This window comes from Galeopterus variegatus, unplaced genomic scaffold (genome assembly GCF_000696425.1).
Source record: "Galeopterus variegatus unplaced genomic scaffold, G_variegatus-3.0.2 Scaffold5435, whole genome shotgun sequence".
Lineage (NCBI taxonomy): Eukaryota > Metazoa > Chordata > Mammalia > Dermoptera > Cynocephalidae > Galeopterus > Galeopterus variegatus.
Genome location: NW_007731546.1, coordinates 48,332 through 67,036, shown reverse-complemented (window position 1 = coordinate 67,036; position 18,705 = coordinate 48,332). Strand labels below are relative to the sequence as shown.

The 18,705-nt window shown below is 36.5% G+C and overlaps 1 protein-coding gene across 1 annotated transcript in view; it reads left to right on the top strand.

The window, feature by feature from the left end:
• Positions 1–18,705, top strand: part of LOC103604848 (membrane-associated guanylate kinase, WW and PDZ domain-containing protein 2-like) — a 35,937-nt gene that overhangs the window by 7,954 nt on the left and 9,278 nt on the right. The window contains exon 3 of the mRNA XM_008589427.1: positions 15,288–15,498. Coding sequence (XP_008587649.1) covers positions 15,288–15,498 — 211 coding nt within the window. The remainder of the gene's footprint in view (positions 1–15,287; positions 15,499–18,705) is intronic.

Below are 18,705 nucleotides of genomic sequence, written 5' to 3'. Positions count from 1 at the left end.
TGTGAAAAATCACTACAACGAGAACTATATACCACTCCTGAAAGAAATTAGAGAGGATACAAGAAGATGGAAAGATATCCCATGCTCTTAGATTGGATGGAAGAATCAACATAGTGAAAATGTCCATACTACCCAAAGTGATATACAAATTCAATGAAATCCCCATCAAAATTCCTATGACATTTCTCTCAGAAATGGAAAGAACTATACAGTCATTTATCTGGAATAACAAAAGACCACGAATAGCCAAAGCAATGCTGAGCAAAAAAAATAAAGCTGGAGGCATAACACTACCTGACTTTAAGCTATACTACAAAGCTATAATAACCAAAACAGTATGGTACTGGCATAAAAACAGACACACTGATCAATGGAATAGAATAGAGAATCCAGAAATCAACCCACACACTTACTGCCATTTGATCTTTGACAAAGGCACCAAGCCTATTCACTGGGGAAGGGACAGCCTCTTCAGCAAGTGGTGCTGGAATAACTGGATATCCATATGCAGGAGAATGAAACTAGACCCATACCTCTCACCATATACTAAAGTCAACACAAAATGGATTAGGGATTTAAATATACACCCTGAAACAATAAAACTTCTTAAAGAGAACATAGGAGACGGCCGGCCCAGTGGCGCACTGCTACAGTGCGCCGCTTGGGAGTGCGGTGGCGCGCTCCCGCCGAGGGTTCGGATCCCACATACAGACCGGTTCCCGCTCACTGGCTGAGTGAGGTGCGGGCGCAACACCGAGGGTTGTGATCCCGTTGCCGGTCCCGGTCCGGTACGGGAGCAACACTGAGGGTTGCGATCCATTGCCGGACACGGAAAAAGACAAAAAGGGGAAAAAAAAAAAAAGAGAGAACATAGGAGAAACACTTCAGGAAATAGGACTGGACACAGATTTCATGAATATGACCCCAAAAGCATGGGCAACCAAAGGAAAAATAAACAAATTGGATTATATCAAACCAAAAAGCTTCTGCACAGCAAAAGAAACAATTAACAGAGTTAAAAGACAACCAACAGAGTGGAAGAAAATATTTGCAAAATATACATCTGACCATGGGTTCCTTAAACAGCTGAAGATAGATCTACCATACGACCCAGCTATCCCACTGCTGGGAATATATCCAAAGGAATGGGAATCATCAAGTCGAAGGTATACCTGTTCCCCAATGTTCATCGCAGCACTCTTTAAAGTAGCCAAGTGTTGGAACCAGCCCAAATGTCCATCATCAGATGAGTGGATACGGAAAGTGTGGTACATCTACACAATGGAATACTACTCAGCTATAAAAACGAATGAAATACTGCCATTTGCAACAACATGGATGGACCTTGAGAGAATAATATTGAGTGAAACGAGTCAGGCACAGAAAGAGAAATACCACATGTTCGCACTTACTGGTGGGAGATAAAAATAAATAAATACATTCACACACACACACACACACACACAAAACGGGGGGATGGGGAGAAGAAGATATAACAACTACAGTTACTTGAAGTTGATACGACAAGCAAACAGAAAGGACATTGTTGGGTGGGAGGGAGGAGAGGGAGGAGAGGAGGGAAGGAGGTTTTGGTAAGGGGCAACAATAATCAACCACAATGTATATTGACAAAATAAAATTTAAAAAAAATTAATATCAGACATCAATTCAGAACATAAATATTGAAATCAAGAGGCACATTTAGAGAGTGAGAAAAGCTCATTGAGGTAATCTTATTCTGTTACAAAAGAATATTGATAATAATAGTAATAAATAATATAGTAATTAGCTTCCTTTTAATGCCTATCATGTGTTAGGAATTGCCTAACTTTGTTGTAAGTATTACTTCATTTAACTATCCTAAGTGCTGTATTAACTAGGTATTATTTTATAAATTAAGAAAGTTAGATACACTAAAGTTAAATAATTTTCTCAGGAACTAGAATTTATATCTAGAATTCCTGAGTCCAGAACCCATGCTCCTAGCTGCTATACTGTCCTGAGTCTTGCATAACCAAATATAAGCATAAATGTATTTCTTAGTGATATGTCAATTCATGACCTCTATTTTATCTGTACATCTTTAAAAGTAGCATTATAAATTTCTATTTACCAAAAACTTACTGCTTTCATTTCTGGAAGTCATGTACAAGTAAGTGTATTTCCCTCTGCGAGCACAAAAAGTTCCTAATTTTTTATTATATTGTGTATGTATATAAGCATCAAACCTACCAATCTTTGGCTTCCTATATACTTTGCAAAAATGAACTATTTTCTCTATGTAAATAATGGTTTTAGAGGATTCCTCAATTTATATATGTTACCCATTTTCTTCACCTTTTCTCCTTAGAACTATAGTTTATATTTAAAACTGTATTTTTCCTTTTCTTTGAGACCTTATCAACGTAAATTCAGTGCTCACCTTAAATATGTAAGTTTTCCATGAAGTTCTGCTAACATTATCAATGAAAATTCACCTAAAACATGTGAATATTCATTTTATATTTGGTTCCCACTTTCTGGTCAAAATTACCAGATACATGGATTTAGCCCATAGCACCTAGAAAAAACATAATGGTTTTCCAGTCTCAGACAGGTCAGAAACATTTCTCTTCCTCTGCCATGCATCATCTTGATGATGGAAATCAATCTAATTATATCTTTAGAAATGTAGTCCTATCCTTGACAATACAAAAATAAAAATAAAATAATAATGGCAGCTCTCCTTTAATGAATGCATATAACGGGCCAGGCATATAGTACATATATTATCTCTAATCCCATAATAATAGTATTCTTATTTTATAAATGAAATCCTGAAACTTAGCTTAAGGTGCTTAACTAAGTTAAGAGTTCATTTGGTGGCAGACGTGAGATTTGGATACAGTAATATCTGAATTGTCCTCTCACCAGCACATTTTCCTGAGCTGTTAACCATGCTGAGGACAAGGTGACTTCTGACCTCCACAAGGTAACTCACAGTCCTTTAGCTCAGTGTATTTAATCTACATTGTATTGCATTATATTTGTCCTTCACTAGGTTCTGGCAGTGGTGTTAGATCTAATGCTTGCACATATGATATATCCTCATATCATCTTACACATTCTGTCTTTGCAGTGATGTTTGAAATTTATATCCCCAGGAAACCTTCCCTGACATTAACCTCACCTATATTTAGACATCTTTATCTTTCTGTTTGTCTTATTAGAGTTGACATCCAGCCCCACGGCTTCAAATACTGTAGATTTACCTGCAGCCTTCACTGCTCTCCTTCCTTACAGGGCCATATTTCTAACTACTGCCCACTGGACAGCTCCACCTAAACATTTCTTCTGTAACTTAAATGTAGCACATTTCATTTAAACTCTTCTCCCATATAACAAACAAGCAAACCAACTCACAAAGTCTTTCGCCTGATTTCTCTAATTCTTGTGTTCACCCAGATTCCTCAGAATTATCTTTGATGTTTCTCTTCCTCTGGCTTTATATTAATTATTAGACACAAAAGATCACTGGGCCATCAGCTTTCATCCTTTCTTCTAAATATTACTGTCCCATCCTGAGCACTGCCTTACAAATCCATTTGTGGAGCACAGTGCCCTAACTGACCTGCATGCCTCCTTCCCTATCAAATTACCTTTTATCCCTCATCTAGTAAGGATTCTTGAATCAACTCTCGGTCATGCAAGTGTCCTTCTCAAAACTTGAATGAGCTTCTGTTTCCATGGTTCAAACTCCTTGGGCAACCATTCAGGTCCTCCTACATTTGACTAGAACATTTCTGTTGGCTTTGGCTCCTATTATCCCTACATAACCTCTCTTCTCTCATCCATACTCCACACTCTAAACATTTCTGCTTCTCTGATCAGGACATACCCACATTTGAATCTTCTCTTCTTTTATACAAAATCCAATGAAATTTTTGATAGTCCCTCGGAATCACTTGCTGACTCCCACAATGAAAAGATGAAACTGACCATCTCTGAATTACTTTTTATTTAATAATATTTCCAGTTTTATTAATAAAATTTCCACTTTTTATTTATTTGGAAAGTATTAGTTAGCCCGGTACTTAAAGGTAACTTTTCATAATGTGCATGTCTGGTATCCTCATATACATTGTAAACATTTTTAGGACAAGGACTATTTTTACTTTTCTGTTTATCTGTCTCACTGATTAGCATATATCTTTAAATATTTCAAGTGCTTAGAAAATCTTTATTTTTTCAGACAATCACAACTAACCTCTAGAGAATACCAGTTTTACTGTATCGATAAGATTTGATTTCTTTCATGCTCATTTTACACTATTCAGTGTCTTCAATGCGCAGTTTCCTAAGTTTGAAAGATATGAGATTTCTGATTTTACACTTCTTCAAAACTTATATAACTAAATAAAATTATGCAGAAATGTATTTTAAAATACATATTCTTAGAGATAGAATCTAATCTCCCCAACTTTGAAAATACCAAAAATAGATAGATGGTTAACAGATAAGTAGATAGGATTTTTTAGAAGGTTGAACTCTTGTTCAGAAAAGCAAAGTCCTGTAAACCAGAGTAATAGGGTTAAGCTTTCTCAGATTTCTTTTATTTCATGAGTTATCTGCTAAACTTTTCCGGAAAGTAATTCACTATTATCTTGTAGCTTCCCCTCATCAGCTATTAATAAGGCTAGTGCAAAGAATTAGAAATGCACATATATTTTAAAAGCAGTTAAATGTCTCTGTTAATACACACACACACAATGCCGGGAGGAACAGAGCCCGTGAGAGCTACCTTCGCCAACAAAGGGAATACAGTATGTGTACACAGAGCTGCCTTCTCCAGGCCCCCAAGCCTGCAATTAGTGCAAATGAACTGCATCTCCCAGAGAGCAAACAGAGTGTCCCTTATGTGATCACCAAGTGTCCTCAGCAATGATCTCAGTTCACCATTAGGGACCCGCATCCAGGTCCTGTGCCGCTTGGCACGCTAACTGTGCATGCACCATCAGTCCTGGTTCTGTGAATGAGATCCTGTCACTGTCAGAAGAATTATGTCCTCCCTAGTGAATCTTGCTGTTTTCCTGGGAATAATGCCCCACTCTGAAATCACCCTAATGCCTATTCCCTGCTTATTTTTGTGTGGGTTCACAGAGACTGCGAATTGTGTATCCACCCAGATCTTTATCTTTTTTTTTTTTTTTTTTTTTTTTTTTTTGAGGAGGCTTAATTTTATGTTCCCAAATACAGCACTGGGTTTTATCTCTCCATTGGATGGGAAAATTTCTGGGACTACTTTAAACTAACCTTCTAAAATTAGGTATTCCATTTATGAATGAGGGGCATTCCATCTTTTCTTAAAAGGATTATTTGAAAGTTAAAACTGCCCTAATTGTAAATGCTCTGAGTATCTAAGTGTGATTACAAAGTAACGAGATGATGGCTTTAGAGTTTGCGGTGGTGAGCTGTAGTAGTAATTAAAATATGAAATAAAGACTGGTTCCAGGGTTGTCATTGTAAACCAAGGCAGATCCACTTTTTGATTAAACTGAAAGTGATGCATTTATGCGAACCTCTTCCTGCCCTCAAAGTGACTCAGCATTTTCAGGAGCTTGCACTCAACCTCCATGGAGAGTGTTTTTCTACTTCTCAGAGGGTTTATGTAACTTATGTGTGAGAGAGGTATGATGCATGAATGAGGAGCACACAAGAACAACAAAGGTAACACCTCGCGTTTGTATAGCACTTACAGAAAGCCTGTGGACTCGTGGAAATGTTTAAGTTTCTTCAGGTTCTCCAGGCATTCACAGAGTCTAGGCTTTTTTTCTAACCGTAATTTCTAGGTCTGATTTTCAGCAGCATCCTTTTGTTTCTTATCTCGTATTTCTCTGCTGAAAGGTGATTATAACTCTTGGTGTGGAATCCCAGCTATTTTATTGTCAAAGATGGCTCTGGTTATTTCTGGCAGAAGGCTGGCCCTTCCAAAGAGGGAAGGTCCCTGGATAAGGTCTCTTTGAGCATCCATTCCTTCTACATGGCTCCATCATTAGGAACAGCACGCTGATCTTTTTCTTCCTAATTGACTTCTTGCTCTCATCAAAGAAATACCTTGACTCCAATTTGGCCCCAAAGAATAGCACTTGAATTATCAAGGTCAAGATGAAATAAAATCATCCTCCTTTTCTCTTTCAGCCCCTTTGCAGTTCCTGAAACTTCAGAAAGTGACATTCTGTTTCACATAGTTCTATTCTCCTGACTTTTTTTCAGAATTTTGAAAGTGAGTTCTAAGAAATATTGTATGTGCATGTACTATGTTTTATTTCATATTGTGCTATGGTCTTTAAATATTTTCAATATTTCTCACCCCAAAGTTTGTTGAGAATTTGGGGGACTTCTTTCTGTATGATAAATATTTTTAGAATTTATTACATTATGAAAATTACATAGCATATACAATTTCAGAGCTCTAAGGATTAATTTTATTGCCATTATTCCAGTCTACTTTTATTACAGTGTTGAAAATTAAATATTTCAGAAGGAAGAAAATATACTAATCAAGCAACTCTTCTCCCCTGTTAATGGAAGATAATTTTCTCTACTAATCTTTCCAGTGATTCTTTCCGAATTAATTTTTTTATCTCAGGAAGTAATTTTCCTTGTCATCTTCCACTCATAGACTTTGAATTTTCCATTTTTATATTATTCCGTATTGTTATTTTAGTGCTCCAAACAATTTGTAACCAACTGTGGGTTTTAGATATAGGTGAAAAATAATTTTTGAGGCATTGAGTATGCTTTCTTAATAATTCACATTTCCCTGACTAGTCCCCTGAATAAATAAGCTCCAATTTGCTTATAAATATTACAGATAAAAATCATTTTTTCACAGAATTGGGTATTTCTGTTTCCTAAATTAATGTACCATCTTGAAAATCAGAAACATAGTTAACCATTATGCTAACCTCTCGTAATTCTAATATTTTATTCTAGACTCATGTTTCCCTCTTTGCCTCAAAAATAGAGGGAAATATTTGTTAACATCTCAAAAAATATTTCATATAAACACACACACATATATTTGCCACATTGTTTAGGTATAGAAGAGACTAAGACTTGGGCTAATGTAAAACTGGGGAGCTGTGCCTCTGATTCTGCTTTAAATCAATACCCTCAAAGGTGCCAAAGTGATACCATATTCATAGCTCAGTAGTAGGCCCTGGTGCCCAGAGAAAGCAAACGCAAAACTCTGGAGGAAATAGAGAACCTGTAAAAAAATGTGTGGTTTCTGAGGGTTGTTTTTCCTCCTCTTAATTACTTAACTCTTGCATGTCTCAATTGAGGAAGAAAAGTTTAACTTATGCAAACACCTTTTAAAGCAGAAATTCTACTTTTGTGTATATCTTCTTTTACCACTTGCATTATTTTTTGCTAACACCTAATATCAATCATAGAAAATTAACCAGAAAACTCTTGTTTCTGTAAGCAGAAACTATTTGGATTGCTTGACTCATTTAACTGCTCAATTTATTTTGTATTCTTTGTAGTAAAATTCAATGGTAATAATATATAACAACATTTACTGAACACCTACTATATTCTGACAGTTTACTCTTCTAAGCATTTTATATACATGCCACATCTAATCCTCATAGGTAAGTAATGTTATTTTCCCCATTGTACAGTTAAGGAAATTGAGGCATGCACAGAGTGAGGAAATGATTTGCTCAAAATCACAGATTCAAACCTGGGCAGTCTGAAACCAGCCTTAGTAGTTATGTTCTGGGGCTTCTTGTGGAGAGTGTTTGTTGCTGAGACTTGCTAAAGAAAAAGTAATAATTGTTTAAATCTCAAATTGTTCCTATTCTCTTTTCTTATCAGCTATATATATGTTTCTCAGTCTTTTTTTTTTTTTTTTCTCAGCTAAAATGTTCTCCAGGCATACTTACTTCCAAAGAAACAATATGAAGACAAGGGGGAAAATTATTGTATTTATTAAAATTTGTCAATAGCCATTAGAACTACAAATCACAGAGCTCTCTCACAGGGTGAAATAAATTTTGGGAAATTCAAATTTGATGACAGTTCAGAGAAATAAAATTGACAATTTTCTACCCAGCTTAAAAACAAATTCTTCATTAATTTCTTTCATTTCAAAGGGTGACAGTTACAAATGGCTTCATATTAACTACATACATAGACCATGTCAAGTGAAAATATGGATAAGATGTACAATAGCTATTCTTCTTGAAATAGTTTTATCTTGGTTTCTTGTTATTCTTTAATGAAACTGGGTGGAAACATTCAAAACCATGGCATTCTGATTTATCCTTGGTCTTGCACTGGAAAGGCACTGTGTCAGATTCTGGTCGGGCAGTAAACAGGCAAGCAGCTAGAATGGCTACTGTGCTTATCTTTGTAATATCAAAACCTTACATCGAACCAAAGGTAGAGAATTTATAAGGACTAAACTGAATGCAAAAATGCACACATTTTATTCTCTCCCAATTAAATGTGTTTCAGTCCCTGTACTATGTATAGATCTTTGAGCTCCTTTGAATTTATTATGGAAAAAAAGTAAATCATATTTACCAAATTCAACAAAACCCTTAGGGTAGGAAAAATGAAAGAAATTATGTTTCTTAATTCTTTGCAACAGCAAAACTGTAGGTAAAATATGGTTTTTATGGGTTATTGTTTATGAGACTGTATATTATAAGTGTCTGTTTTGTGCCTCAGTGTTTCTATTGAATTTCTAGGAAATCTAACCATCCTGGTCCCAGGGAAAATGTCTTTCATCATTACCATCCTGTAAGAAGAGGTGTTCCTTCTTTATTGAAATACTCTTTCTTTCTATTGTTAGTACAAAAAAAATCTTGCTCTGCTTTGCAAGACATCTAAGTGACATAGAAACGCGATGTGGAATGCTTCAAAAATACCAGTGTTTGAAATAGTCTGTTCACTTCAGTAGCAAGCATTTTACGGAAAAGCTACATTTTACATATCCAAAAATATTATTTTTAGATTTAACATTAAAACCATACTGAAAAATGTGTCTTGGAAGTCACAAAGGACAATTTTACTTGGTCACCTCCTAATCAAGCAATAGATTCACACTGCTACAAAAGTAAAGCATGCATAGGTTATTTGGCTCCCTTTCTTTAGTCAGAATTTAAATAGTCCAGGGATTCTCAAGCCCCAGATCTAACATGTATATGATGTGTGTGAGGGCATGTTTGCACGCATATATTTCTAATCTGAATCCATGGGGCTGGGGGTACTGGCAGGAATGGCTGACACAGGCACCCTTGGTTGGCATGTAAAATCTGGTTCTTTTCCTCCCTTTATTATTATGTCTGTTATATTCTTAATGGGTAGTTTCTTAACTACTTATACAATGCCCAACACATCTTATTTTTTTAAATTTAAGCCATATGCAGAAAAAAGATATAATCTGTTATCCAAAATAGCAAAGTTAAATTCTATTTTCCTTTTTAATCAGGGAAACAAATATGGTGTAGCATGAAACAGTAACTTGCAGTTCCGGAGGTGGTAAATATTGATTCAATGAATTGTAAGATGAATTCATCTAATACACCATTTTATGAGTCGAGTTGTGTTCCCCATAAAGTCACATGTTAAGGTCCAGTATCTCAGAATATGACTTTATTTGGGAAGAGAGTAGTTGTAGATATAATTAGTTAAGATGAGGTCATAGAGTAGAGTGCCCTAGAGTAGGGTGCGCCCTTGATCCAATGTGACTGATGTCCTTATAAAAAGGAGAAATTGGGAGACAGATATGCACACAGGGAGAATACCATGTGAAGACTGGAATTTTGCTACCACAAGCCAAGGAACTACCAGAAGCTAGGAGAAGCCTCAAAAAAAATCCTTCTCTAGTGCCGGCAGGGGGAGCTGGCCCTGCCAACTCTTTGATGTAGGACTTCTAGCCTCTAGAACTGTAAAACAATACATATCTGTTGAAGCCACTCCATCTGTGGTATTTTGTTATGACACTCCTAGTAAACTATTACATACTCGTATCATTTGGACCACATTTTCCTTGACTGCACGCATTTAGTAGGCTCTCAATAAATGCTGATCTAATTAATTAATTAATGCCATTTGCTAGTAATATAGGAAATATAAGACCAGTTCCTTCTTCCACTGGCTGTTAAGTATTGGAGTTCCTCAGACAGCTGACTTAGGTGCTCTTGTTTCCACTCGCTACACAGTCTTCCTAGAAAATTTTATACAACTCTTTTGTGTCATTGGGTATCATTTAACAAATCATTATTGTGATACTCTTTATAATTATCCCAGGTCGGGGGAGCAGTCCTGCTCCCCCTGCATGTTGCCTTGCATGTCTAGGAGGGGTCCGAATTTGCATTCCATTGGACCTTGACTTACTCTAACTAAAAGAGGGGGAGTGACTTATTGGAGTGATACAACTTGGAAGAATAGCCTGGACCTGCATTGTTCAGTTTCTTTCTGGCTTCTTCTAAATGTTCTGTTTTGTTCCTCTGGGAACAGGTTCTGTCCCTGCATGGAAGGCCTGCCATGGTTCAATGCTGCCAATAGGTAAATTGGTCTGATTCTGGGTTTCAACAGAAGCCCTTGACCGTCACTATAAACTATATCACTGGATTGGCCTTTATGAATAGTAAATGTGGGAATGTTATGGTTTTCCATTTGCCTTCCTTGTTTTTTGTCTTATTTTGTTTAGATGGGGGAGGCAGGTGCTACTTACTCTCAACCCAATTCACAATAGCCTGATAAAAAGGTTTCTTTCTCTCTCCTATTAAGCCCTTGTCAAGTATCTCGCACATTATAGATGTTTAGTTCATGTTTGCTGATGTAATGATTTCTCGATTAAGTAAGAGTAAAGAAATAAATGAATAAACAAATGAGTTAGATAAACTGGGATAACTTTGCTCAGTGATCTCTGACACATCAATAAATTCTATTAAAGACTTCTCCAAAGACTCCAGACTTTTTCCCAAGTGATGTCTTACATTTCTCTGGAGAATTTGATAATATTATATAGCTGGAGAACAGAGTGTATTTGTTCATGGCTAAGCTTCTTGAATGAATTCTCTGTCAGCATATTCTATATTTTCTTTTCATTCATTCTTTAAGCCATTCTAGTTTGGCTTCTCCACCCATCACTCCACTGTAAATACTGCCACAACCAGTAGCTAATGTCACCAGTGACCCTCATGTCATTAATTTCAATAAATTTTAGGTCCTTATCTTGCTGAACTGTTCAGAAGCCCTGGCCACATTTAGGTGTCTCCTTCTCCTTGCCCTTTGCTTGGCTTCTGTGCACAAAGGTCTACTGGTTTTCCCGTTACTTCCATGGCTGCTGTTTCCTCATCTCCTTTGCCAGTTCCTTCCCTCAGTGATTGTTAAATGTTGGAGTTCTTTCAGACAGCTGCTCTAAGGATTCTTGTTTCCACTTCTCACACTGTCTTTCTTGATAATTTCATTTACCCATGGCTTAAATTATGACACAATCTAGCCATATGCTGTTGTCTATCAAGTTGACTCTCTGTAAGAACTGTCCGACTTGACATGTCCATTGTAAGTTTAGCTTGGCCTCTAACACAGTGTGCCCAAAACTATACCCACAGTCTTCCCCTCACCCCACAGAGTCCTGCTGCTCCTCCCATGTTTCCTATCTTAGTGTAACTCAGCTTTACCACCCACCAGGTTTACCATGACTTTTCCCTTTTCTTTATCTCTCCAGTATTTTTTTTTAAATCATACAAAATCTACACTCAAAATATTTTTTAATTCACTTCTCTCCATCCCCATGCCACCACCATCTCGTGTCTGCAATACAAAATAGCTTTCTGCTGGTCTGTAAACATCTCCTCTTGCCAACCTCAAATCCCAAGAATTAAGGGGATCTTTGTGGAAATTGAAAATCTGATTCTGTCACCCGCCTCAGTAGGGTGCATCAATACCTTCTCATTGTTCTCGGGATAGTCTCGAATCCTGAGCATGCTTTATAAAGTCTTGCCCAATAGGGCCTTGTTTACCTATCTTTCTCCCTTACTTTTCTCTGAAATAAGTCTCAGATTTGATAGTATGTTGGAAAAAAGGCTTTCTTTTACTCTTTATGTGAGATTAGGTGAATGCATATGTGTAAGATCCCATTTTTCTCCTTAGGGAGCACTCATCACATTTTAAATTGTTTGTTTAAAGACTACACATCTTGATGTATATTTAGTTCCTTGAGAGCAAGGATCGTGCCTCTCTTGTTCACTCTTTGTTCCTCAATGCCTGGAACTGAGTGCTTAATAAATATTGATTAAGTGAATATTGAATTAAGGAATATGTCCAAAGCATGACCTTGCATCTTAACTTTTCAATGCAACATGACATTTGGTATGTTTCATGTACGTACCACAGTGTGTTCCATGCATCAGTAATTATGTGTTATACCAAGCTACAGCAAAGAGAATCTAAAGAGAACAATGGTGTCTTCTCTTGCTGTTTCTTTCCTACACACTTTAAAAAGGTGAAAACTGTATGAGGAATTAGCTGGGAGATTACATCACTAAGGACCATATTATTTTTATAAACTCCTCTTTTTAAGGGCAAAACACTGAAAGCTTGTAAAATGTTCTCGTGCTTCCTAATTCCTAATAGAAACTTTAATATTGTTCTGAAATGACCCAAGCAATTGATTTTGAGACAAAGATAGCATTCTATTTTAATTTTCTTATTTTAAATGATTTTTTTTATTTTTAAAGTTATAAAAATAATAGCCAATGAATGGAAAGATATGAAAGAAAACTTCCCCCACCTCCATCCAAATTTACTGTCTGAGGTAAATGACAATTTGACGTACATCCTTCCAGACTGTTCTCATGCTCATATAGATATATACAAAATTATATACACAAGCCAAGAGACCTTGGTATTTGCTTATTTAGAAAAATAGGTTTAACAATGTACATTTCTCTGCAACTTGGATTACTCTTTGAATAATTATAAGCACCTTTCCAGGTCAATAGATACATATCTGATTCCTCATTTTTAAACTACATCGTTTTTCGTGGTAATGATAAACAGAGTTTATTTAATAATATTTTTGTTGATAGGCGTTCATATCATTGCCCAGGTTTTGCTCCTACAAACAATAGTGCAATAAATATTATATAGGTATCCTTACACAATAATGCCTTTATTTGCAGAGGATATATTATCAAAGTAGGATAACTGAGTCAAGGTGTATGTGCATTTATATATGTATATTTTTAATTTTCATAGCTATTGATTATGTTCCCAAATGACTGCAGAATTTCATACTTCCGAGATGGCTGCCTTACCCTCACCTTGTCTCTCACTGTATTTTATATTTCAGTAGTGCTCTCCTTCTAGTTTCTGGGTTAAGCTGTTCCCTCGTAGGAACTTCCATATTATACCTTTCCTGTTATTACCCTAAGGATGTTTCTTTTTGTAGATGGTACCTACTCTACTCCTCCCTGACAAATAAGACTCATGGTCTGTCCTTAATGGCAGAAAAGCTAAATGGGAAGAAAAAACCTCTGAATAGGTCAGAGAAAATATGCATTATGAGATATTTCAAAAATGTCTCTCTTCTACAATTAAGCCTCTGACTTGACTAAAATATTTACCCAATAATCTCATCCCATGAAAAGGTAACCTTTAAGATTCCCTCACTCACTCATTCTTTGATATGCATCCTGATGAGACCTTTATAATGTCTTTACTTCCCTACCTTTTCTTTACCTTCTAGAACCTGAGCTTTCCTTGGGTAAAGGTTTAAACCCCATGCCATTATTATGCTTTTTCTTCTCTTTTAAGAATCTATCTTTAACACACATTACTAATTTCCAGAAATCTGATCTTCCTCCATTTACATTTAATATATATTATGCAGGATTTATTTCTTCCTACTTTTTATCTTCTTTTTTCCACTGCTTTGAGATCCCTGCTTTGATTTAGTCATCATGATATGGTCAGGATAATTCCTCACACTCCTCAACTAAGATACAAGAGTAGTATACAGTCAGAACGTTTGCATGTTCAAAAGTGACTTGTTTTGCCAAAATAGATGAACGATGCAGTAAAGTTCTTGGGTTGTACTTTTCCTTTTTTTTCTCAAGTTACTACAGATGTTGCCTACTGTCTTTGAGCTTAGGGTATTAGTGATGGAAGGACCGATGCTCTTCTGTTCCTCTTCCCTTTGTCCGTAATCATGTTTCTTCAGGAAGGAGGCTACTTATGTTGCTTTTTAACATTGTAGCTGGAGATTTCCACTAGATTTATCCAGGGATTTGTATGTTTTATTAATCTGGCCTCAGATTTAGTAAACCGTTTCACTCTACAGACTCAAGTGATTCTTTACCGTAGGTAAACTTTCTTCTGTTATTAATTGACTTATTATTTCTTCCCCATGTAGTCCTCTTTCTCATTCTGGAACTCATAGTATTTACATGTTGGGGTCTTGGTTCTGTCCACCAAGCCTGTTATCAATTCTCTTAAAGTATCTCTTTTAGTTTTTGCTCTGTTGTGTTAGTTTTCTATTGCTGCTGTAACAAATTACCACAGACTTAATGGCTTAAAACAATGCTAATGTATTATCTTACAGTTCTGTGGGTTACAACTCTAACATGAGTCTCAATGGGCTAAAATCAATGGCAGGACTGGGTTCCTTCTGGAGTCTCTAGGAAGGAATCCGTTTCTTTACCTTTTCCAGCTTCTAAAGGCCACCCATATTGATTTGTGATCCCCTTTTTCTGTCTTCACATCCATCAACATTGGATCTCTTTGACCATTTTTTAGTAGTCACATCTCCTTACCCTCCTTTTCTGCTGACCTCTTCTACTTTTAAGGACCCTTGTGATTTCATTGAGCCCACCTGAGTAGTCGAAGATAACCTTCCCATCTCGACGTCCTTAACTTAATCACATCCGCAAATTCTCTTTTACCATGCAAGGTAACATTCACATGTTGCAGGCATTTGGACATGAACATCCTTAGAGGGCCATTGTTCTGCAACCTGTATTGTGACACGGTTCTTACATTGCATCTTTCAAACCTCCAATTTGGTACAACAATAATGAGTTGAAGGCTAGAGAAGAATGATGAGTGAAAGGAGAACTCAAATAGACCTAGTGATCATTTTCAGAGCTGTTTGCAATTATGCTTTTTCAAAAACATTTCCCGTCAGCCTTCATAGAGCTTATTCCCCAGTGCAGCATACTCCACACTCTTTCCAGAGTTACTGTGGCTGGCGTGACTCACCATATGCTCCTGTTCTCTTATAGAATCCAGTGAACATGAAGACAAGAGTGCAGGTGCCTCAGGGGAGACACCTTCCCAGCCTTATCCTGCACCAGTGTACAGTCAGCCCGAGGAGGTGAAGGACCAGATGGATGACACAAAGCCAACTAAACCTGAAGAGAATGAGGACTCAGACCCATTGCCTGATAACTGGGAAATGGCCTATACAGAGAAGGGTGAAGTCTACTTCATTGAGTGAGTTTTACACATTTCCTTGAACATTGCCATGAAAATCATTGCAGAATATAAATGATGTAGCAAGTAGAGATGTGATCAAAAGAAAACATATGATTTTATTGTTTGTAGTATTAGCTTCCTTCTTTGTGAGAGAATAAGAGGATAGTGCCTTGACACTGGTAAGGATCCTAGAACACAGCTATAAATCGAAGAATGAATTAAACAATTCCACCGTATTTGTATAATCTGTTACAATCTTAATTAAAAAGGTAAATCTTCATATGATGCTATTACTAAATTAGAAATAATGTAGATATCATGGGAAAATGCTTAATCAACTCTAAGGACCCCCATCTGGTCTAAATGAGATTTTCCCTATTGTTTAAGTTACTTTTCCAGAAATGTTCACCCTCATGTTCAGGAGCTTAATAGGATGCAGCCATTTAAAACAAAACATTTTCTGTTTCAAAAAGAAAAAGTTTTAAACATTTGACCCTGGGGTCAGGAGTCAGTAAAAAATTCAATTTTGTATAGTTCATTATAGTTCCTTTTACTAAATTGCATTCTATCAGTTGCTTACCATTTTTATGACTTGCCAAGGAAAGTGAAATGTTAATCCTGATCTTGCTCGTGATATTCAACCTAATCTTTTATTTCTTCTAGGAGTTTTTTTCAAAATATAAATTTTTCATGTATTTTGTTAACAATAATGTCTAGCTTTCCTTTTCTTTATCTTCTGGATAAAGGAACTCCAAAGTTGAAAATCTTAGCATGAAATTAAATGGTTGATGTGATAAGACAACCAAAATGTTCATTAGAAAGAATAAAAACTGAAAGTATTGTAAACAAACAATGCTTATCCTCTCAGTTGTTTGGGCCTCCAAGAGGAAAAAAAAAATAGAAACTGAAGTTTTCAGTGTTGTCAGTGGATAAAAATATGTAAACTGATTATTCAAGAAAAATATTAAAACTATTCCTTTTCCCAACCTAGAGTGATTTATGACTTAGTTCTCCATAGGCAGAACTCAGTTGTGAAATTGAAATGTTACCACATACCAATATTTAATTCTCACGTGAAGTTGGAAACTTTGATAAGATGTGGCCAAGAGAATACATAATCAGGTAATTACTTGGCGCTGTGCTTGACTCCAACATGGATGAGAAATGCAGTATTTTACAGAAAATAAATCACAAGCATTCATCTTTCAGCAAATGTTCAAAGTTTAAAAAAAGATAAAGAATTTCTTGTATTATTTCTTATTACTATAATCAATGACCAAGAGACATCTTTTATCAATTAATTAGAAAAGAAAAAGTCATATCGAATTTTTTAAAATGTGACCAACTGAAACATCCTCAATAGTATTTATATCTAGAAACAGAATTTTGACATTGATATGCACAGCCTGACATCATTGCAGATCAGAAGTCAAAGTATAAATCCTAGATGTGGTCACACATTGATGTTCAGAACAATTGATGTCCAGAACAAGGAAACTGATGATATACATGTTTTTATTATATATACAGGGGGAGTGAGGCTATGTGGAAATAACAAAAGAAAACCAGCCTGACAAGTTGACTAAAGAATTGTTTCCTTACAATGTTTCCAGTAATGCAGTTATAAAACCTTTTTTATTTGTAATTGTAAAATAAACTTTCCTCTTTTAACTGCGTCAGGTTTGGGGGTTGTAAAGAAAAGGTACTTTGGAAGGCAGAAGTTGTGCTCCCAGTATACGGTAAATGAGGAGGCTCTGTCCAGGCTTGAGAGAACCTAGCAAAATGATTCTTTGACTCTGGTCAGTCAGCCAGTGTGGATTTATTGTCAAGTTGGAGAAGAGAGACAAAAGTTATAAACAATTAGTAATCAATTGATTTCTGAATTTTTGTGATAGTATTCAGAGAATAAGCTTGCAATAGAGCTAAGTTGTAAAAAGAGGCATCATAGGGAAGCTGAGGTAACATAGACTTGAAAAGTTGATAACGTGTATGCATAAGAATTGTCATTACAAAGACCCAGTCCCTGGGAGTGTTAGGGTGGTGAGGAGACTCCCTGACCCACTGGAGAAGTCTGTATTACTTGGTAAATTCTGGAAATTACCTGCTTAGTGTTCATTTTGCTAGATCAGTAGGGCTTTCAAAAGGCAAGCAAAGGATTGGCTTTTTTTGTTGTTCGTTTTTGTTTGTTTTTTAACCTTCTTCCTAATGCTGGGGGAAAGGACCAGTGGACAGTATTAGGAGCAGACATAGGTCGAGGTGGAAAATTAAGACAAAACAGAGGAGACAATTTCATTTGCGTCCAGAGAGCTGACTCTGGCCTGCTCAGTGTCACTCCACAGAACGGAGCATCCCTCACCACACCTTCATGCTGGACCAGTTTGAGCTTCATCTTTCCGTCCTCCAAAAAGGTTGCCTTTGAATCCCAAGACTCAGTGTGATGAGCTCGGGTATCACAGAGCAGGGAGTGGGTCAGCGTCGTTTTGCTTTTTGTCTGTCCCTCATTTGCACACCATCCCCCCACACTGCAGTCTCCTTTGTCTCTGCCTGTGTTTCATTTTGCTTCACCTTCCCTCACTTTTCACTGATTTTCTCCATCTGCTTTTGCTTTTTGCTCTGAAATGCCCCTTCCTTTACTAGCTACATTGACAGAATCAACATTTCCACCTCCTGTCATTGACGTGTGAGTACCTTTGCTATTGATACCACAAGAGATTCTTTTTTTTTTTTTATTTTTTTTTTTTATTTTTTTGTCAATATACACTGTATATGATTATTATGGCCCGTCACCGACACCTCCCTCCCTCCTCCCTCTCTCCCCTCCCCCCCAAGAATGTCCTTTCCATTTGCTTGTTGTAACAACTTCATGGAAGTATAGTTGTTATATCTTCTTCCCCACCCCACCCCCCCCGGTTTTTTTTTTTTTGTGTGTGTGTGTGTGTGTGTATGTGGGTGAATTAGTTTGTTTTTTTTTCTTTTTTTTTTTTTTTTTTTTTTTTTTTATTTATTTATTTTTTAATTTTGTCAATATACACTGTATATGATTATTATGGCCCGTCACCGACACCTCCCTCCCTCCTCCCTCTCTCCCCTCCCCCCCAAGAATGTCCTTTCCATTTGCTTGTTGTAACAACTTCATGGAAGTATAGTTGTTATATCTTCTTCCCCACCCCACCCCACCCGGTTTTTTTTTTTTTTGTGTGTGTGTGTGTGTGTGTATGTGGGTGA